The sequence below is a fragment of the Zingiber officinale genome, chromosome 2B, assembly GCF_018446385.1.
Source record: "Zingiber officinale cultivar Zhangliang chromosome 2B, Zo_v1.1, whole genome shotgun sequence".
Lineage (NCBI taxonomy): Eukaryota > Viridiplantae > Streptophyta > Magnoliopsida > Zingiberales > Zingiberaceae > Zingiber > Zingiber officinale.
Window position 1 is genome coordinate 7,566,188 of NC_055989.1, and position 22,881 is coordinate 7,589,068.

The 22,881-nt window shown below is 35.9% G+C and overlaps 1 protein-coding gene across 1 annotated transcript; it reads left to right on the forward strand.

Annotated features, from left to right (window-relative positions):
• The first annotated feature begins 10,879 nt into the window (after positions 1–10,879).
• LOC122048130 (oligopeptide transporter 5-like) lies at positions 10,880–13,469 on the forward strand. Its single transcript, XM_042609733.1, has 6 exons — positions 10,880–11,308; positions 11,388–11,485; positions 11,652–12,134; positions 12,209–12,470; positions 12,564–12,746; positions 12,846–13,469. Exons 1-6 carry the CDS (start codon positions 10,880–10,882, stop codon positions 13,467–13,469), a joined length of 2,079 nt encoding a protein of 692 aa, XP_042465667.1.
• The last annotated feature ends 9,412 nt before the right edge of the window (positions 13,470–22,881 follow it).

Genomic DNA, 22,881 nt, shown 5'->3' on the forward strand with positions numbered 1-22,881 from the left:
TATGTTAAGGAAGCTTAGTCTATGCATGTCTAGGAAGATATGACTTTGACTTGGTGTATTTGGCTAAGTGGAACTAGCCGAAGCTACCCTTTACGGATCCTAACTAATTAGACAAAGGTTTTGTATTAAGTTCAGTGGATAGGACTACTTGGAAAACCTCGAAGGCATAGTTACTCTAATGATGTTCAGGTGACACACCATAGCCCAGAAGTTTATCCAAAAAATACCTATTTGTTGAGACCAAAGATAAACCTGAATCTAACACAAAGTTAAACTAAACCCTAAAATTGACGCTAACTCATATCATAAAATTATAGGATTCCCTGATTGATAATTTAGATCGGGTGAGATGACCAAGAATTCAAATTAAATTAACATTAAAATTAAATTAAATTAAATAAAAATTAAAATAAAATTTAAATCTATAATTAAAAATTAAATTAAATTAATATTTAAATTAAATTAAAATTAAATTAAAATTAAATTAAAATAAAATTAAAATTAAAATTAAATTAATTTAAAAGTAAAACAAAAATTAAATAAATTTAAATTTAAATTTAATTTAAATTAAAATTAAATTAAATTATATTAAATTAAATGTAAATTTAAATTACATTAAATTTAAAATAAATTGAAATTAAATTTAAAATAAATTTAAATTAAACTAAATTAAAATTAATTTTTTTAAAAAAAAATTATTTTAAAAATTCTTTTAACCTAAATAATTATTTTAAAAATTATTTTAAAAAATTAATTTAACTAAAAAATTATTTTAAAAAGAATTTTAACTTAAAAATTATTTTAACTTAAAAATTGTTTTAAAATAAAAATAATTAAAATTTAAAAATTCTTTTAAAAAAAATTCTTTTAGATTTTTTTAAAAAATTATTTGAAATTTTTTTTAAAAAAAAATATTTTTAAAAATTTTTTTAAAATTTTTTTTAAAATTTTTTTTAAAATTTATTTTAAAAAATTTTAAAAATTATTTTAAAAAATTTTAAAAATTATTTTAAAAACTTTAAAAAATCATTTTAAATATTCTTTTAAAAATCATTTTAAAAACTTTAGAAATTCTTTTAAAAATTCTTTTAAAAATCATTTTAAAAAATTTAAACATTATTTTAAAAACTTTGAAAAATCATTTTAAAAACTTTTAAGAATTCGTTTAAAAATCATTTTAAAAACTTTAAAGATTATTTTAAAAAATTTTAAAATTTATTTTGAAAACTTTTAAAAATTCTTTTAAAAATTATTTTAAAAACTTTTAAAAATCATTTTAAAAATTCTTTCAAAAGTTATTTTAAAACTTTTAAAAATCATTAAAAAATTCTTTCAAAAATTATTTTAAAAATTTTAAAAATTATTTTAAAAACTTTTAGAAATTGTTTTAAAAATTCTTTTAAAATATTTTTAAAAATTATTCTTAAAATTATTTTTAAATTAATTTAAAAATTATTTTTATGTTTCTTTAAAAATTCTTTAAAAATTATTTTTAAAATTCATTAAAAATCATTTTAAAAATTATTTAAATAATTATTTTAAAAATTCTATAAAAATTCTTTAAAAATCATATTAAAAATTATTTAAAAATCTTCTTTAAAATTCTTTAAATTTTTTTTAGAAATTCTTTAAAAATATTTTTTAAAAATCTTTCAAATTCATTTGAAAAATTCTTTAAAAATCATTTTAAAAATTATTTTTTAAAAAATTATTTTAAAAACTTTTAAAAATTATTTAAAAATCATTTTAAAAATTATTAAAAAACTTTTTAAAAATTCTTTAAAAAACTTTTTAAAAATTATTTAAAAATTACTTTAAAAATAATTTTAAAAATTCTTTAAAATTCTTTTAATTTTTTTTTTAATAATCTTTTTAAAATTAAATGATAATAAAAAATTATATTTAAATTTGAATTACATTAATATATGTTAAAATAAATCTAAACCTTAATGACATTATTAACAAATAATTAATATTTGATTAACTTAAGATTATAAACTTAATTAAATACTTTATAAGTAAATAATTGAAGTACGAACTTCTTAAATTAACTGTAATCTAAATTGGATTTGACCTTACATTAAACAGTTAATTAATGCTTAACCTTAATTTTAACTCTATAAATCTTAATTTTAACCAAAATCTTAATTGCACTATAATTAAATCTTAATTAACGAATAATTCAAATTAAACTTTAACATTGCTTAACTTTGTTTAATAACTTTTATAAATTAATACTAATTTTAAACTTAGCTAGTCCTAATAAATTCAGGGGAAGTATCAAATTCAAGAGGAGAGATAAATTAAGAGAGAGTAATAAAAAGTATCAAATTTAGGGAGAAGTTAAAATCTTTTTATATTTACTTAATAAATTATTTCCTTAAGTTTTTTCTTAGATTCTTTTTCTTTATCAAATTTCTCCTTAAAATTTCTTAGAAAATCCTATCTCATTTTTTTGTTAAAAAAAAAATCTTTGAAAATCTTACTTTAAATATTTTTAGCAAATATTTTCAAAAGCTATATTTTAAAATAATGTCAGATTCAGGGGAAGAATAATTTCAAACCTATTTTCCTTCAAAATATCTTAAAAATTAGGTTTCAGAAAATATTTTTTGAAAAACAAAATATATTTTTGAAAACTAACCGTTGTTACTCTTATAAAGTTAACTTTTATAAAAACTTAGTTTTAAAAAACTTTTTCAAACTGGATTTATACTGTAACGACCACCCTTCTTACTACTACTATTCTCTAAAGATGACCGTTACTTAACTACTAACTCTACTTAACCGGTGTGATTAAAAACCACATGGAAACCCTACCGAAAAATTTCGACAGAATCTCCCCTGTACCGGTGACCATATTCAACAATACATGCAGTATATATACTCAGCCACAAGCGGCTGGAACACATAACTAACAACCACGCAGTATAATAAATCTAACTCAGCAATAATAAAGGAAAACTAATCCACAACCACAACTGAATAGCAAACACAGTATCAAGTGTCCTTATAAACAGTTATCAAATTTCCTTAACACATAAAAACTTAATTAACTCAAAGAACAAATCATAATTCATCTTATTCGCAAGGATCCCTAGAACTTCCATAGTGCAGACATCACACACCCCTCTTGCATCTCCTTGTCGCCTTCCTTCATATTAGCTTTCCTTTTTCTTTATCTGCAGTAGGAGAAAGTGCAGTCTATAAGCATAAAGCTTAGTGAGCGCTATCTAACTCACAAAAACTCGATATGCATGTATGCAAATAAAAACATGCTAAAACTGAATGCTAATATGTAAAGCTACTCATGCTCATAAATAACAAAGAAATCAACTAACAGAAAAGATAACAAGTATAACTACTCATGCTCATAAACTAATAAAGAAAGCAAACTAACTGGTATGCTAACATATAAAGCAAAACATGCTCATCAACTAGCAAATAAATAACATGTAAGAAACTAAACATGTAAAAGATGCTAGCATAAAAGAAAGCTAAACTTGCTGATCTTTAAAACAAAGTGAAACTTACTTCTTTTACTCTAATCTTATTCTTTTATTTCACTTGTTTAAAATTTATACTTTAATACTTGAAAATAATAATCAACTTCTCTTGGGCCCAGGCTTAGTACCAATTATGCGCGTTCCCTAATAGGTTGGGGTAGCGAGCCGCCAATCCTAAAAGAGCAGACCTTGGTCTACCAGGGCCAAGACCTTGGAATTGGACACCTGGATTTGTTTAACGACAACCTTGGAAGTCGGGTACTAGCCTCTTCTTAAAAGTAAAATACTTATTATCTTAATTACTTCTTCTTTAAATGCCTTGGCATTTTAATAGCATCTTATGTGCCAAAATCCCTAAAGTCTTGACTTTGGGATTTACTTAAGGCCTTGGCCTTTTCTTTCTTTTCTTTTTCTTTCTTTTTACTTGTTAATGCTTCTAAAAGAATTTGATAGAACTCTTATTTTCCCACTAGAATACATGGTTGTTCATGCTTATTAAAATAGCAAATGAAAACTAAAGAAACTGCTCATGTGTATCTAGTAATAAAGAAAACTGATCATGCTCAACTTATAGCAATTAAAAACTGCATAATAAATTGCAACATAAAAGAATCAAGCTTGCTGAATTCTTGCAACAGAACACTTGGAACAGAATACTAGCAACATCAATAGAATACTTGAAACAGGATACTTGAATCAAACTTGCTAAATTCTTCCACTAAACCTGTTGGAAACTTGGAACCTATATAAAGCTTGTTTCGTTCCAAAATCAAAACCCATATCTAGCAATAGGATACTAATTCTAGCTGCCACAGAATTTAAAAGGAAGAAAACCAAGAATGCATGCTACTAAACTTCAATTAAACAGAACCCTAATCAAAAGGGAACAACTTGGGCGGAATTAATGGTCATGGCAGCACCCAACACAAGCAACCCGAAACTACAACTCTTCCCCTATTCAATGTCAACTGCCCTATATCTAAAGGAACAAGAATGCCTAGTTCATACAATTATTTCCCTTCTTTAAAGTGCACGGCAGGAAACACACAAGTGATTTCACAGCATACTTCAAAATTCAAAAGACACAAGCATAATCTTTACAGCATGATTCAAAATCAAGAAGAACAAAATCCGAAATCCCCTCCTACCACATGCTTCAGAACTCTATCTCACGGCAAAATCATAAAACCAAAATCCTTTATCACGGCAGCAAGGAAAACAAAACTCGGAGCTATCCTACTGCAGGTGAGTAGCAACTCACCTCGCTGTTTTGAACTTACAACCGGAAAAGAGAACTCTAAGGCTTCTAGGTTTCGGGTGAAGATGAAGATCTCGGCGATTCCTTCCTTTCCGCGTGTTCCCCTTGACGAGGAGAGCTCGGTTCCGCAAGAGCTCGTGGAAATTCCCTTCGGCCGGCCGTCGGAGACGAAGTTGGCTTCGTTTTTTCCTCCGCTCGACAGAATCGGCGCACGCACGGGAGAAGAGATGGGATTAGGTCACGGGAAAACACTTAACCCTTTATAACCTAGATTTTATTTTTGCCCTTTACAATAACTTAAATACATCTCGCTACATACTTAATTAACAAATCACGCGCGGCCCAGTTGGTTGGCCAGATTTTAACCAAATCAAAGGTTTGGGCTTCGATTCCTCTGCCGCGCACTTTTATTCCAATTTATTTTAAACGTTCCAGCTATAGCTTAAATCTATTTCTCTTCATATTTGATTAATAAAACCTGCGTAGCTCAGTTGGTTGGCTGCGTCCGATTGGGTCAGGTCCGACCGGAGGTCTTGGGTTCAAGTCTCAACTTCCACATTTTTGGTCAAAACTTCTTTCTTTTTGTAAACATACTAAACGACTTCCAAAAATTACGTAAAAATACTCTAAAAATTCCTAAAAATCTCTAGAATATTTTAAAAGTATTTCTAAATATTTTTATGGACTTTTAGAACTTGAAATAGGGAAAATTGGGTCGTTACATATACACTAAGTCTTTGAAAGTTAGGTGGCTTTTCTATAAACTCTTACTTAAAAATTTGTTGATATTAAAAATTAGAGTTTATAAACTTACCTTTTCATAATCTAAAATACAAACTTAGTTTTGAAAATTAAATTTTACTAAGTTCTGAAAATTGGATTTGAAAAATAGATTTTACAAACCTAGTTTTTAAAAATCAAAATCTAATTAACTTTGAAAATTTTGTTTTGAAAAGTGAATTTTACAAACTTAGCTTTGAAAATTACTACTACTTCGTTTTGAAAATTATTTTAGAAATTGAATTTTTTAAAATTGGATTTTACTTAGTTGAATTTTTCAAACTTAAGTTTGACAATTACAGTTTACAAACCAAGTTTTTGAAAATTGTTCTACTCAACTCTGAAAACTGAGTTAGCTAACTCTAAATTTTACAAAGTTACTAAATTACTCTTTCTAGAATTATCCTTCTAAATTAGCTATTTCTCAAAACTTAATTATTTTTGAAAAGGTTAAAAGATACATTTCAAAGCAGAAATCTTTATCTATGTTTAACTCCCCGAATCGATCTGACTTATGTTTCAATTTTTTCTTACAATTTTTTGTCATTTGTGATTCTTATTTGCTCTATGTTATTTTTGATGAATGTCAAAGAGGGAGGGTTCGGTGGTTAAGTTTGCTAAAATAAATTGAAAATAAAAACTAACTTAAAAACCTAGTAATGCTTGTTTTACTTGCATTCTACACTAACTTAACCAGGTTGTCATTCCATCAAAAAGGAGGAGATTGTTGGTGCGGTAAGCATTAACGGTCTAATCCAGATTTTGATGAATGATAAAATAGGTTAAGTTAGTTTTGTTGTTGACTAACACTATGACCGAGTGTGCAGGAGAAGTCCAGACAAGTCGACGGGCTGACCAGATGTCTGGCACGAAGCCCAGCTAGGTCGACGGGCCGACCGGATAGCTGGCACGAAGTCCAAATGGGTCGACGGGCTGACCGGAAGTTTGGTACAAAGTCCAGCTAGGTCGACAGGCTGACCGGATAGCTGGCACGAAGTCCAGATGGGTCGAAGGACTGACCGAACGTCTGGCAGGTAAGTAAAGGTAAGTTGCTAGAGGTGAGTGACTGTGAGGACACATTCTCGGGAGGGGAACTTAGGCGTCGATCCAACTTAGATCCATTTCAGAAATCTAAGTTGAGATCGTGACTAGATTCCAGTTTCGAGGAGACGGGATCTAATTACTATTCCTTTTTGTAACTATAATTGTGCTAATCTTTGTTTTGCAGGGTAGCATAAACTTTGTTTTGCCTTGGACTGACATTTTCGTGCAGGGAAAGGAATCTCTGGAAGATGGTGGTCCGGTCATGCGGAAGGGATCCGGGCGCCCGGAACAGGTCCGGGCACCCGGAAGACCAAAGTTTATCCTCGACAGCTTGGAGCGAGCTGATTGGTCCGATGACGTCGATCCAGGTACTCCTTCTAATGTTTATTGGAGGAGGGCATTTTATCGAAAAAGACCAAGCTGATCCGAGACTGAAAAAGGAAGGTGCCCAGCTCATGATAGATCGATAAAGTGCGATAGAGGGGGGGGTGAATATCTCGCTCTTTTAAAAGCTTTTCTTTTCGTATTTCAAAGCAATTCGAGTAAGCAGCATCTGGATATGTTTTTATGTTATCTGGAGCACCTGTTTCTTGAAAAAGTACAAAGCAGACTATTACAATTTTTTTTACCATGGAAGCGGAATTTTTAGCTTGTTATGAAGCGTCGTGCCATGCTATATGGATTAAAAATTTTATCATGGGGCTTTAAGTGGTGAATTCTATTTCCAGGCCACTGACAATATTCTGCGACAACCAAGCTGCCGTATTCTTTTCTAAGAACAATAAGTCAAGTAGTGCTTCCAAGCATATTGACATTAAGTGTAGAATCGAAAAGAATTTAGATATCTCCACAATGACATGATATTGTCCACTTTGGGCCTAAGCCCTCATAGTTTTGCTCTTGGGCTCTACCCAAAAGGCCTCATTCCAATGGAGATATCTTTTCTCTTATAAACCCATGATTTTTCCCATGTGTTTCCAATATGGGACTATGTTTGCAACCTTGCAACCCCAACAATCCCCCCCTCAAACAAAGGACCATAGGCTTCCCACGTCCGATCCTCGACCCACCAGGTCTTCCTGCCCCTCGGTCTACCCGACCTACTAGGACTTCCTTGCCTAGCCGCAACTAGGACTTCCTGCCCCTCGGTCCACCCGACCTACTAGGACTTTCCTTGCCTAGCCGCAACTAGGACTTCCTGCCTGGTGTCTGGTCCTCTTGATCCGAACATAGGAGCCCCCACTTTCTTTGTTCGAGGTCAATATTGTACTCACATGGTTCGATCATACCATAGCTCTTTGTGCACAGTCGGTGGTTAAACCTTCTGGCAGTCCGGGCTCTGATACCAATTGTAGAATCGAAAAGAATTTAGATATCTCCACAATGACATGATATTGTCCACTTTGGGCCTAAGCCCTCATGGTTTTGCTCTTGGGCTCTACCCAAAAGGCCTCATTCCAATGGAGATATCTTTTCTCTTATAAACCCATGATCTTTCCCATGTGTTTCCAATATGGGACTATGTTTGCAACCTTGCAACCCCAACATTAAGTACCTTGTTGTGAAGGAAAGGATCGAAAACGAGTTAATATCCATTGAGCACATTAGTATTAGTGCTATGGTGGCGGGCCCATTGACAAAATTCTTGCCTCCCAAGATGTTTCGCGAGCATGTGCATAACTCGGGACTTTTTGCAAGCTTTAATTTTGAGAGGGCATTTATTTGATTTGGATATTGATTTGTGATCATATTTGTAATGTTTTGGATCCTATTTATGATCATGTGATTTATTGCTTTTATTTGCGCATTAACATTAAGCATTATAAATAAATCACTGAAGGACCACTTATGTTTATTGAACCATAAATAGTGTAAGATTGTGAGTTAGGAACGAATCTATTACATATGATTTTAGATCTCGGCCTATATCCGATCAAACATTTAGATGATGTGGATTATTAAGGATATAATGTTGCCGATATATTAAACCCATTCTGAAGCTAATTATGTCCATTGGCCAAGTGGGAGAATGTTGGATTCGATGGGGTCCAATCCATGATGTTGACCTACATATTATAATTATTGGGTTATTCCTTAATAATTTATTTAATTAGCCCAATTACTAAAGCTTTGATGGACGAACTAGTGATTGTATTTCTTATTGGTCCGGTCCCACCTCTTGCTCTACCTATTAAGAATTAGGGTTTGTTGTTATTATAAATAGGTACTTATGTCTAGCCTATTTGGATGTGTTTTTTTACATACTCTTATACACGATGGCTTACGACAACCCTAAAAAGTACACACAGGAATTTATCTCCCCTCGTAGAGAGTAAGAGGTAAAGATTGAGTCTTCAATTATGTCAACGCTCACCGTAGGTAATTCTTATTTTCTAAATTTGTTCATATACTTAATAAGATCCGCTCAACGGTAGAAATCTTGATTATGGGATCAAGCTTATGTCACATTCTACTGTCTTAAAATATATATTACATTTATAGCATGGAGTTTATGCTATACACCCTCCATTATAAACTACACCCCACTACATGGGTGGGCCTTATAACTTTTTCTATAAACCCATCCTAAAATCTTGGAACCATTTTATACCTTTTAAAAAAAACTACAAAGAGGATTTCTGCTCTCCCTCTTGACACACTCATCAGGACAGCAGGTCAGCAAGACCTTACTGTCCAATTTAATAATTTTTAATTTTTTGTTTATTTATATTTTTGTTAAATATTTGTTTATTTTTATTGAATTATTATTTTCACATAAACAATTAATAAAATTTTTATTTATGTGAAAATAATAATTCAATAAAAATAAACAAATAGTTCACATAAATAAATGTATAAAATTTAAAATACTAATATAATTATAAATATTAAATTAAAATATTAATTAATATGATATATAGTAAATGAAATTATCAATAAAGATAAATGAAAAATATGAATAAAAATAAGTAAATTGATATTAGGGTCATGAAAAATTTATTGGAAAGGTTCGTGATAATAAAGAGGGGATTTTAAAAAGGAGTGAGAATTTTAATTTTTGATGTAGCAGTAATATAGTGGAGGGCATAAATCTCTGCAAGAGGTTTACGATTATGGATGTCCTTAGTAACCCTTGCCCTTTCGCCCTTAATTCAATTTTGCCACATCTGCATCAAATCTAGATGCCCCAGAGCTCATCCTCGTTATGATGCAGTGAAAGGGTATTGTCATCCAGATATCTGCAGTTTGATCCTCGGCTACAACATATTTTATAGAAATTTTTTCTCCAAATGAGATATAACCATTAGATGTTGGGCTTCTGGGGCGTTCATCGTGAGCGCTTTCTGATTTACCCTGACAATTAATAAAAAATCTCCATAGGTCAAATTAGTCATCCAAATTCGATATTATCTAGTTGATCATTCTTTTTTCCATGCCCCAGCTCGCTGGTTGGTAGGTCAGCAACAACAATTGTCGTGGCTCAGGAATGAAATTAAAACTCAGTACAAAAATAATTGGATTGGGGATATGAACTAACGAATTGGTCTGATAACTTGTCAAGTCCACAAGTCAAGTGAGAGTCAATTGGACCGTTTATTTAAACAAATCAAATGAGCTAAATAAACTGGAAAATCCAATTGAGCTCGATAAATTGCCAACATCCACAAATATAATCAAGCTAAATAAAAAAAAAATCAACCTCTAAATGTAGTTTTGAATTTACTTGTAAATCGAATTAGTGGCAATACGGTCTACATCCAAGATTAATTGAATAAAATTTAAATATCTGGATTTTAAAAAACAAATAACAATAATAATAATTAAATTTTTATTAGATCGGATATATTCCGTTCTCTGCTATGTTATCATGTAAATTTTATTTTATTTCATCATAAATTGAATAAAATAAATTTAAAAATCAAATAATTATATTATTAATTATATTAAAAAAATAATAATATTTATCATTCAATTATCTTTCTATTTTTTCATTTCTTTACTTATCAAAATTTTAGATTCTAATATGTATGTTAGGCAAACAACGAACGTAACACAGTTGGCATTATTGGAAGAAAATTAAAGTTGAATATAGGCAATCAGTTGCGAAGAGTAAAGAATAGATTTACCTAGAATAGCATTACTATCTTTCCTTTGTGACCTTTATCAATGCATATGGACATCTTAAAAGAAGGTAAAATCTTCCTGACTTGTTTCCCAGCAACTTTTTCTTGTATCGTTGAATCTATCCTCCACTAATAATTAATATAATCGCGTTAAATTATTTTCTAAGATGGATGACTCGCCAATAGAACAAGTGCGACTGACAGTTCCTTCGACGGACGATCCAACGTTGCAAGTGTTAACATTCCGCATATGGATTCTTGGTGTTCCACTCTGCATCCTGCAGTCGGTGTTGCTTCGAATCTCTTCTTTCAGGCAGCAGTTCATCAACATATCATCCGTTTGTATCGATATCTTCTTGTATGTTGGATGTAATTTGTTAGCCAGAGTTTTGCCAAATAAAGTTGTGAGAATCCCGGGCACAAGATGGAGCTTTTCGCTGAATCCGTGCTCCTTCAATATCAAAGAACATATCGCCATGTCCATATTTGTTAATTCGGTAGGCAGTCCAGGCTTTTCCAATATCAGTGTAGCCAAGATCTTTTACCACAAAGAAATTCATATTTTACCCGCTTTGCTCTTGGTTATATCAACTCAGGTACCAAATTTATTATAAGAAGTAATCATATACAAGAAAGAAGAAAAGTGACTATATATTTAACATTCAATTTATACAGTTCTTGGGTTACGGATTTGCTGGTTTGTTTCTAAAATTTTTTGTGGATTCAACGTATATGTGGTGGCCCAGTGTACTTGCCAATATCTCATTTTACAGGTATGTTATGTTGTTTTTCCTAATGAATTATTAAGCATAGGATGAAATGAGAATGATATGTAATTTTTATCTGTAGGGCATTACATGAGCAAGATAAGAGGCCTAAGGGAGGGTTATCACGTTATCAATTCTTTTTTATTGTCTTTGCTGCGATTTTCTCTTACAGCATCATCCCTGCTTATTTCTTCCAGTCTATTGCTGCTCTCTCCTTTGTGTGTTGGATATGGAAGGACTCAATCACTGCACAACAAATTGGCTCCGGGATGAATGGACTCGGCATTGGATCAATTTCGCTTGATTGGATGACTATAACAAGTTTTTTAGGAAGCCCTTTGGTTCTCCCTTCATTTGTGATATTCAATAGTTTGATTGGATTTATCGTGATCACATACATTATTATACCCTTCTCTTATTGGAGTAATGCATATGAAGCAAGAAAGTTTCCACTGTTTTCGACCAATATCTATGATTCTCATGGGCACAAATACAATGTCTCAAGAATTATAGATTCTAACACTCTCGCGTTTAATCAAGAAGCCTATGATAAGTACTCCAAGATATACTTCACTACTTCTCTGCTTTATTGTTACGCATTTAGTCTTGCTCAATACACATCCTCTATTTCTCAGATGACTCTTTTTTATGGGAGGTACGTATTCATTTTGTCACATTCTAATCGACGTATTCACAGTCCAGTTGATCGTTGTAGTAATCTCTCTGCAGATCACTGTGGCAAAAATTTAAGAAAGCATATAAAGACGATGATGAGCTAGATGTGCATGGGAGGCTAATGAAGCAAAATTATGAATCTATTCCTCAGTGGTGGTTTTACTCCATATTGTTGTCTATGATCGGCATGGCAATTCTGGTATGTGAAGGTTTTGGAGGTCAATTTCAACTTCGTTACTGGGAAGTTTTGTTGGCATGCGCTTTGGTTTTTCTGTTCCTTCCATTGGAATGTATACTCGAAGCAATTGCTGGTTCGGTGCGCACTAATCTATTCTATATAATGAAGTTGTTGATTATTGAATATACATTTTAACTAACAAGTAACTTTAATTTATGTGTTGGCCTATAGGGATTCACATTAGATTTGTTATTGGAAGCCATCATTGGATACTTGAATCCAGGCAAACCTCTAGCCAACATGGCTTTCAAATTATATGGATCAGAGGCTCACCTAGTGGCAGCCTCTGCTATATCTAGCTTCAAAGCATCACACTATATGAAGATTCCTCCAAAAATCTTATTTCACCTCATGGTAAAATCATTCCCTTTCTTCTATTACTTGCTGGTCATTTTCTTCATCTTTAGTTATATATATATAATATATTTTTTTTTAAAAAAATGATGACTGTAGATTTTAGGCACGACGATTTCATGCTTCACCGATTTCGGCATAGCATGGTGGATGCTCCGATCAATAGACAATATTTGTCAACCAGACTTACTTCCGGCGGGAAGTCCTTGGACATGTCCCAGTGAGAAAGTAATGTACCTCTCTGGGGTAACATGGGGGCTTGTTGGACCTAGCAAGACGTTTTATCCCGATGGCATGTACTCAGTAGTCTTCATCTTTGCTCTAATAGGACTCGTTGCACCAATTCCCATTTGGTTATTATCACACAAGTATCCTGAAAAGAAATGGATTGGACTCATTAACTTTCCAATTATATTCAGTGCCGCTCTTGTTCTACCTTTCGGCGGGATGTTGGGTTATTGGAGCTGGTTTATTGTTGGTTTCCTCTTCAACTATTTCATCTATCATAAACATAGAGAATGGTGGACTAGATATAATTATCTATTATCTGTTGGACTTGATGCCGGCTCTGCATTTTTTGTTCTTCTGCTGAGCGTCTCTCTTCAGTTTCAGGGTATATATGGAACGAATTGGTGGGGATTAGAATTAAGTGATCATTGTTCATTGGCAAATTGTCCCACAATACCTGGTGTGATTATCGAAGGTTGTCCCATAATTCAGTGACAAGTTTTATAATGGATAAAATTATTTATTAATTATTATCTGTTGTATTTAGTGTGGGCTTTGTATATTTTTATTCTACTCTTGTCAATATTAGAATTAGATGTCCATCAGTAAATTGTCTTATTATAATATGGGATGCTATTAATGAAGGTTATCTCATAATCCATGACTATATTTATTATTAATTCAAATATTGTCGGTGTCTTAATTGAATAAGAGAGATAATTTTTAATTTTATTACTTTGTTTTGATTTGATAATTATCTATCCATTTTTATCTAAAATCACAATGAAATTGCACATATATGACTAGTTAAACATGACACACATATGAACTGCACCATATACAATACAAATTGAATTAATTGCACCACTTCAAGATAGACCGACAAAGGCACATTCCGAATTTGATGGCCTTATTTTAAAAATATATACTCAAAGAAAATTAAAATTTTAGAAAAAAATAATAAATAATTTTCCAAACAACGTAGATGATTAATTCTACTGCGTACTTGTATTTTCTACTTGCTTCTATTTCTGTGTTTAATTCTACTACGTATTTTGATTTCAAAACAAAAAGATAAAGTTTTTTAAAATCGCTCCCCCCTTTCACGTGTGTCTTGATCCAACACCCTCAACACTCTTTAAAAGAGCAGTTCCAGCAACACAAAGCATCAACTCCTCTACAAGCTGCAAAGACATTTCTACTGCTGCGAACACATCCGACTGTTACTACTAGAAAACTAGGCTTTTGAGACAAATATTTTAAGACAGTCACAAAATTCATCTCAAATACTAAGTAATTAAGACAGTAATAATAGACGTCTCAAAATTTTACATGGAGACATTAATTTTAAGACAGTATTTAAGATTTTGTCTCAAATTCAACTAAATAAGACACATAATAAAGACGGTTAAAAATATAATTATATAAGGCATTCAAATAAGACGGTAAAAAAGTATTTGTCTCAAATTATCTTGAATATTACTACTAGAAATAAGGCCTATAATGACACTTTTTGATGACACTTATTAAAATATGTACTTATAAATATTTTATAACGACACTCATTGATTTTAAAAATAAAATATCAGATTAGACTATCTATAATGACATATTTTATAAATATCATAAATATTAATTACTTTTTAATTGTATATTAACCTAACTTCCTCCCTCTTGTGCCTGTTTCCTTTCCGCAGCCGTCCCTTTTCCCCTCTGCATCTCTTCGTAGTCGACTAATTTCCTCTTTGCCACTACTAGAAATATAACATATCACGACACTTTCTTCGTGACATTTAATTTTAAATGTCACTATAAATAATTTTTAATGACATTTATCAAAAAAAAATTATTTTAAATATAAAAGTATCATTTTAGATAATATATAGTGATAGATTTCATTAATGTCACTATATACTCCATATACCATTCTAATAATAACTTAATTAAGCCTATTTTGCATCTTTTTGTTTTTCCCTACTCTAACCTAACGCTAACCCCTCATCACCGCGCCGATTTCTTTCTTTCTTTCCTGTTCTCGCTGTCCCGCCGCTCACCCGAACTCAAGCGCCGCTCCTCTCCCTTTCTCTTCTTGTCGTCCCCACTTCTCTCCCTTTCGCCTCCCTCTCGTCGTCGCCGCTCCTCTCCCTTCCTCCTCCCTAATTTTCTCTCTCCGCTCCTCTCCCTTTTTCATCCCTAATATGCTCTTGCCGTCGCCGCTTCTCTCATCCACTCTCACGCATGCCTGTGCTGCCGCCGGCCTACATCGCGTGTCGCCACCACGATTGCTCCACAACACTGCCTCTACCGTGATTCTGCCTTTCTGCTCCCTAACCCATTCTCGTCGTCGCGGCTCCCTAATCTTCTCTCACCGTCGCTGCTCCTCTCACCCACGCTCACTCATCCTTGTCGTCCTCTCACCCACGCTCACTCATCCTTGTCGTCGTTCCTCTCCTTTTCTCCTCCCTAACCTGCTATCGCCATCCATCCCTATTACTGCTCCTCTCGCCATCAACGCTCCTCTGCCAGTCGCCGCTGCTGCCAAAGGTACTGTCGGTATGAACTTCAATAGAGGAACAATAGTTATGGAAGTTTTGCTCATTTCTTATTCATTTCTTGTTTTTTTTAGGTTGTGGATTGGAAGTTTTGATAGTCACCTTGCTCCTTTCTACAGAATCAAATAGGTATATATAAAAATAGTTTTAAGTTTTAGTCCTTATCTAACAAGCTTCACTTGTATGTGTGGTTGGTTTATTTTCTTTCAATTTTGATGGATATGTTTCTATGTGTGATATCATTAGGTGTTTCTGTTGGGATCTCTTCGTACTCGGCTAGAGAGGGGGGGGTGTGAATAGCCGCCCCAAATCGCTCGTTTCTTCCTACAATTCGTTAGCGCAGCGGAAAAATAAACTAGAAACGAAAGGAAGAATACAAACCTCAAACAAACCGATGTAACGAGGTTCGGAGATTAGGGCTCCTACTCCTCGGCGTGTCCGTAAGGTGGACGAGTCCAGTCAATCCGTCGGTGGATGAGTCCCCGGAGAACCGGCTAATACAAACTCCTTATGGGTGGAGAAACCTCGCCACAACACACTCTTGCAACAGCAAGTAAGGAGAGTACAGAAATACAAAGACAGACAGCAAGAAATACAACAGTAAGAAAACTCTTGCTTGCCTTCTCTTCGACTGGAAGAAGCAGCAGCTCCAAGCGCCTACAACAGCAGGTGACCCAGCCAAAAGGAAGCTCATGCAAAGCTTCAACGCTTCAAGAACTCAGCAGAGCTCAGCAGCAGAAAGAAGAGGAAGAAGGAGAGAGACGCACAGCAGATGCCCTCGATCCTTTATACCTGCGAAGAAGAAACAGTGAAGAAACTAGCCGTTGCGTCGCAACGGCTAGGACCCTGATCGGTCCACAGACCGATCAGGGAAGAGGTGGATCGGTCCACAGACCGATCCCCTTCCTTTCCTTCTCGCGATGCTCGTCTCTGATCGGTCCACAGACCGATCAGGACATGGCCTGATCGGTCTGTGGACCGCTCAGAGACGAGCATCGCGAGAAGGGTTCGGTATCTGATCGGTCACCAGACCGATCAGAGCAAACAGAGTATCACTGGATCGGTCTGGTGACCGATCCAGAGCTTGGTTTTTGCCCAAACCAAGTCCCAAGACTTCCAAACCAATATCCGGTCAACCTTGACCTATTGGTACTTCATCCCTAGCATCTGGTCACTCCCTTGACCTGCTAGAACTCCCTGCCAAGTGTCCGGTCAATCCCTTTGACCTACTTGGACTTTCCAACACCAGAAGTCCGATCATCCCTGATCCATCTGGATTTTCCCTTGCCTGGATTCACTCACCAGGACTTTCCACACTGCCTAACATCCCAGTTAGGACTTTCTCATTGCCTAACATCCCAGTTAGGACTTTTCCACTGCCTGGCTTCACTCACCAGGACTTTCCAACTGCCTAACATCCCAGTTAGGACTTTCCCACTGCCTGGCTTCACTCACCAGGACTTTCCAACTGCCTAACATCCCAGTTAGGACTTTCTCACTGCCCGGCTTCACTCACCAGGACTTTTCCCGTGCCAAGTCTCCATACTTGGACTTTTCGCGTGCCAAGCTCCCTGCTTGGACTTTTCCAGTGCCAAGTCTCCATACTTGGACTTTTCCAATGCCAAGCTCCCTGCTTGGACTTTTCGCGTGCCAAGCTCCCTGCTTGGACTTTTCCAGAATCAGGTCAACCAGGTCAACCTTGACCTAAGGTTGCACCTACAATCTCCCGAACACCTATTCTTGTCAAACATCAAGAATACAACTCTCTTCTCGTCAAACATCGTCAAACATCAAAACACAACTCGAGTCAGGTCAACTCGAGTCAGGTCAACCAAGTCAACCTTGACCTAAGGTTGCACCAACAATCTCCCCCTTTTTGATGTTTGACAAAATCCAAAATCAAGTTAGGTTAACCCGATAACCTAACTTAGGTTTTCCAACTATCTTCCAATGTCCAATGTTCTTTTCTTGAACATTCTCCGGACATTCTCCCCTTAGGTTAACCCGATAACCTAACTTGGGTTCTCCAATAATTCTCCCCCTTTTTGACACACATCAAAAAGTATTCCAATGTTCTTCCTCGAACATTCCTTGACATTCTTCCCCTAGCTTAGGTTAACCCGATAACCTAACTTGGGTTCTCCAATAATTCTCCAATGAACGCTCTCCCCTTTTTGAAACACATCAAAGAGGAGGGTGTCAAGGTCAAGAGATTCTTACTAATGAAAGTCCCATACCTTTCATTGAAACTCTTAATTTCACCCTTGATACTACACTCAACATTCAACTTAGTGATAATCCCATATCACTAATCCTTAAAAGTCTTTTGGAGTAAAAACTCCCCTAAAATTCAACTCCCTTGACAATTAGGTAAAACTTCCCTAAAGGTCTCTCCCTTGACCATTGCACCAACAATGTCTCGTGAGTTTCAAACCTTTAGAAATCCACAAACCCAACTTCCATTGAAATTTCGACCAACAAATTGAAAATCGAACTGCACGATCGATCGATCCCGCATCGATCGAATCCCCGATCGGTCCCGGACCGATCCACGCCACTGAAATCGGATCGTCACCGATCGGTCACCGCACCGATCGAACTTCCCTGGATCGGTCCGGTGACCGATCCACACTCTGAAATCAGAGATTTCTGATTTCCCTTCCCGGAAATTCAGAAACTCCTAATAAATTCCAGAAAATTCCAAAAATCGTAAAATTTTGAGGATACACTCCTCATACCATATACTATCACGGAAAAATAATTTTCTATGAAAATAGTTTCCATTTTTCAATCTTGATACAAAGTTCAAAAACTTTGAAATAGTTCAAGTTTAAGTCATCTTTGTATCATCTTGCTCAATGAAGAATGCTATCACTAGGAAAGCTTCATCAAGGTTTTTCAAATCAATTTTAAAATGTTTTTAAAACCATTTGAATTTAGGACCATAATCTTAGGGCTAGATGTACATGACTTGTACACAAGCTTTCCCTATGATCCTTAATTTCTTGAATTAGGGTCATCTAGGTACAATGACTATGCACCTTGATCCTAACTCATGATCCTAATATCTCACACACATCTAAGGTGCATCAAACCACATTCAAGTCAATTTGATGTGAGATATGGGTTAAGGTCAACTTAGGCTAAGGTCTCATGCATTTTCTAAACACAAATTTGATCTCAATATCAAGATGTGTTCTTCATCCTTAAATCAATTCAATTGATTATTAATGCAAGAGATGATGACATGGCATAAATGATATCATAAATGGAAAACATGTGCCAATGTCATGATGTCATGGCATAAAGTATGAAAACTTAAATAGAGCATGACATATAAACTAGCCTAAGCACTATCATGACATTTCAAATGATGATAAAACTAAACATGATGTCATGACATGTCATATGGCAAACAACCATGGTAAGTTAACACAAATAAAATACCTAGATTACCTATCTAAGTATCCTTAATCACTTAGTTAACTTAAATTCTAATCCTAGATTGCCCAAAGTGCTCCAAGAAAATGTCAAAACCCAAATTGGCATTTCTTGATCTCTTGTTTGATTTATACCATTTTTAAAAATTTTACAAGAGTAGCACTTCTAAATCAAGGCCCGGATTGCCTTGATTGCCTAAGAGAATATCAAAAATCCCAATTTGATATTTCTCTAGGTTTTTCCACATTGTGTCAATTTAAAGTAAGATTAATATATTCTCACTTTGGCACACTTTACTCTTCCAAGGAGTGAATGATAAAGATTATTCCATTTCATTTTCAAAGGTTCCCAAAAACCTTGAAAATGCTCCTTGAGTGTCAATTTCCTCAAAGTTGGGTTAACTACCCTTCTTATTGGAGTTGACACTCTCTAACCCATCTATGGGGTAGAGAAAATGCTCCTAGGAACCCAATACCTACTTGAGCTCATTGGGTTCACTAAAAATTCACTAGGGATGACTTCCCTAGCAACCCTCCTAATGACCCTCTTAGGCTTTAAAGCCTTGGCCATTTGGGACTCATCAAGATCAACTCTAGGGGTGACTCCCCTTGTGACCTTGGTGTTGGTCTTCCTAGCCCTAGGTTTTGTTCCATAATCGAATGGAACATCATGATATGTGGGCTTGACCACTTGGGACTTAGGTTTGTGACCCAAACCTTTCTTGTCCTTGGACATTGGTTTTTGACCCTTAAACCCTAGAGATGACTTCTCCAAGTTCTTAAGAGCCTTTTCCAAAGTATCAAGTCTTGACCTCAAGACTTGATTCTCCTTCTCTAATACCTCAAGTTTTAATTTGTCATTGTTCTTTGAGGCATTCCTAGGCATATGTCTAGTTGATTTGGGATTCCTACCTAGGTTTTCCTTAGCCTTAGATGAGTTAATTCTAGGGTTGGCTTTCCTAGTGTTATCCTTATCTAGGCTTACATGTTTGGCTCCTAAGCACATATATTGATTCCTAAGATTATCATGCTTATCATTCTTGACAATTGCAATAAAACTACTAGCATGAGTCTTATTATTATTGCAAGAATGTGCCTTAAATGTTACCTTAGGGTTTGCCTTAGCTCCCCCTATCGACGTGCTCAGTCTCTTGTCCTTGTGAGATTTCCTCCCCCTCGGACATTGACTCCGATAATGTCCCCTTCGCTTGCATTGAAAGCACACCACGTGCTCTTTGGCTTTGCGTATCGGGACTCCGGCTTTCTTGACCTTTGGCGCCGGTGGAGCCTTCCTAACCCTCTTTGGACACTTACTCTTGTAGTGCCCAAATTCCCTACACTCAAAGCACATTATGTGTAATTTGCTAGAAATTAAAATGCTTGAGTTACCTAGGTTTGAGGATGAATGAACGCTCTCTCCTTCATCCCTTCCGGAGGTAGAAGCTTCTTCTTCTTCTTCCGAACTTGAAGAAGAACTCTCCTCTTCTTCTTTAGATGTTGAGTGGCCCTCAACTTCTAAATCCATTCCTCCATGATGTGAACTCCTTGGCTCACTTGACTCCTCTTCATGACTTGAAGTGGAGTTCTCCTCATGGAACTTTGCCAAGTTATTCCACAATTCCTTGGCGTTGTTGTACCTATCTATCTTGCACAAAACATTATTAGGTAAAGCAAATTCAATAATTTTTGTTACCTCGTCATTGATTTCGGATTGTCGAATTTGCTCTTTCGTCCACTCCTTCTTCTTGATAGGTTTTCCTTCCTCATCCATCGGAGGGGAAAACCCTTCTTGTACACAAAACCAATTTAACATATTAGTCCTAAGAAAATACATCATCCTTACCTTCCAATATGTGAAGTTGTCGTGAGACTCGTAGAAGGGTTGAATCGTGACATCTTCTCCATAGAGATCCATCTCTAGCCCGTGCTCCCCCGGGTGTTGATCCGTCGAAGAGCGGCCTCGCTCTGATACCACTTGTTGGGATCTCTTCGTACTCGGCTAGAGAGGGGGGGTGTGAATAGCCGCCCCAAATCGCTCGTTTCTTCCTACAATTCGTTAGCGCAGCGGAAAAATAAACTAGAAACGAAAGGAAGAATACAAACCTCAAACAAACCGATGTAACGAGGTTCGGAGATTAGGGCTCCTACTCCTCGGCGTGTCCGTAAGGTGGACGAGTCCAGTCAATCCGTCGGTGGATGAGTCCCCGGAGAACCGGCTAATACAAACTCCTTATGGGTGGAGAAACCTCGCCACAACACACTCTTGCAACAGCAAGTAAGGAGAGTACAGAAATACAAAGACAGACAGCAAGAAATACAACAGTAAGAAAACTCTTGCTTGCCTTCTCTTCGACTGGAAGAAGCAGCAGCTCCAAGCGCCTACAACAGCAGGTGACCCAGCCAAAAGGAAGCTCATGCAAAGCTTCAACGCTTCAAGAACTCAGCAGAGCTCAGCAGCAGAAAGAAGAGGAAGAAGGAGAGAGACGCACAGCAGATGCCCTCGATCCTTTATACCTGCGAAGAAGAAACAGTGAAGAAACTAGCCGTTGCGTCGCAACGGCTAGAATCTCTGCAGACCGATCAGGGAAGAGGTGGATCGGTCCACGCACCGATCCCTTCTTCCTTCTCGCGATGCTGCGTCTCGATCGGTCCACGCATCGATCAGATGGCCCGATCGGCCTGGACCGATCAGCCGCCTCTGTTTTCTTCGATCGGTCACGGACCGATCAAGAACCGAACAGAGCTTGGTATCGATCGGTCACCGACCGATCGAGAAAACAGTATCACGGATCGGTCGGTGACCGATCCGAGCTTGGTTTTGCCCAAACCAAGTCCCAAGACTTCAAACCAATATCCGGTCAACCTTGACCTATTGGTACTTCATCCCTAGCATCCGTCACTCCTTGACCTGCTAGACTCTCCAAGTGTCCGGTCAATCCTTTGACCTACTTGGACTTTCCAACACCAAGTCCGATCCCCGATCCATCTGGATTTTCCCTTGCCCGGATTCACTCACCAGGACTTTCCACACCGCCTAACATCCCGTTAGGACTTTCTCATTGCCTAACATCCAGTTAGGACTTTTCCACTGCCTCTCACCAGGACTTTCCAACCGCCTAACATCCCAGTTAGGACATTTCCCGGCTTCACTCACGTGACTTTCCAACCGCCTAACATCCAGTTAGGACTTTCTCCTGCCTTCACTCACTGGGACTTTTCCCGTGCCAAGTCTCCATACTTGGACTTTTCGCGTGCCAAGCTCCCTTCTTGGACTTTTCCAGTGCCAAGTCTCCATACTTGGACTTTTCCAATGCCAAGCTCCCTGCTTGGACTTTTCGCGTGCCAAGCTCCCTGCTTGGACTTTTCCAGAATCAGGTCAACCAGGTCAACCTTGACCTAAGGTTGCACCTACAATCTCCCGAACACCTATTCTTGTCAAACATCAAGAATACAACTCTCTTCTCGTCAAACATCGTCAAACATCAAAACACAACTCGAGTCAGGTCAACTCGAGTCAGGTCAACCAAGTCAACCTTGACCTAAGGTTGCACCAACAGTTTCAGCCCAGGGATTGTCAGGAAGAACATGACCTTCCACAGGTTTAATGGAAGATCCATCAACATGTGCATCTTTTATATCAACAATACTTATGGGCTTGTCTGTGTGTTTGCTCATATTGGATTCCTGTAAGATCCTTTCCTCATGAACAGCAGGGTTATCAGACACAGACTTTGAAGGTGCAATTTGAAACTCAGGCTTCTGAACCATCCTCCCTTGTTTATAGCATTTTTCATCAGCGATACCATCATGTTGAACAGGTCCTACATGAAGGACAGGATTGAAGATAATTTCATGCTAGTCATGTATAGCCCGATTAGTTGAATTATGGATATCTTGAGAAAATTTAACAGTCTC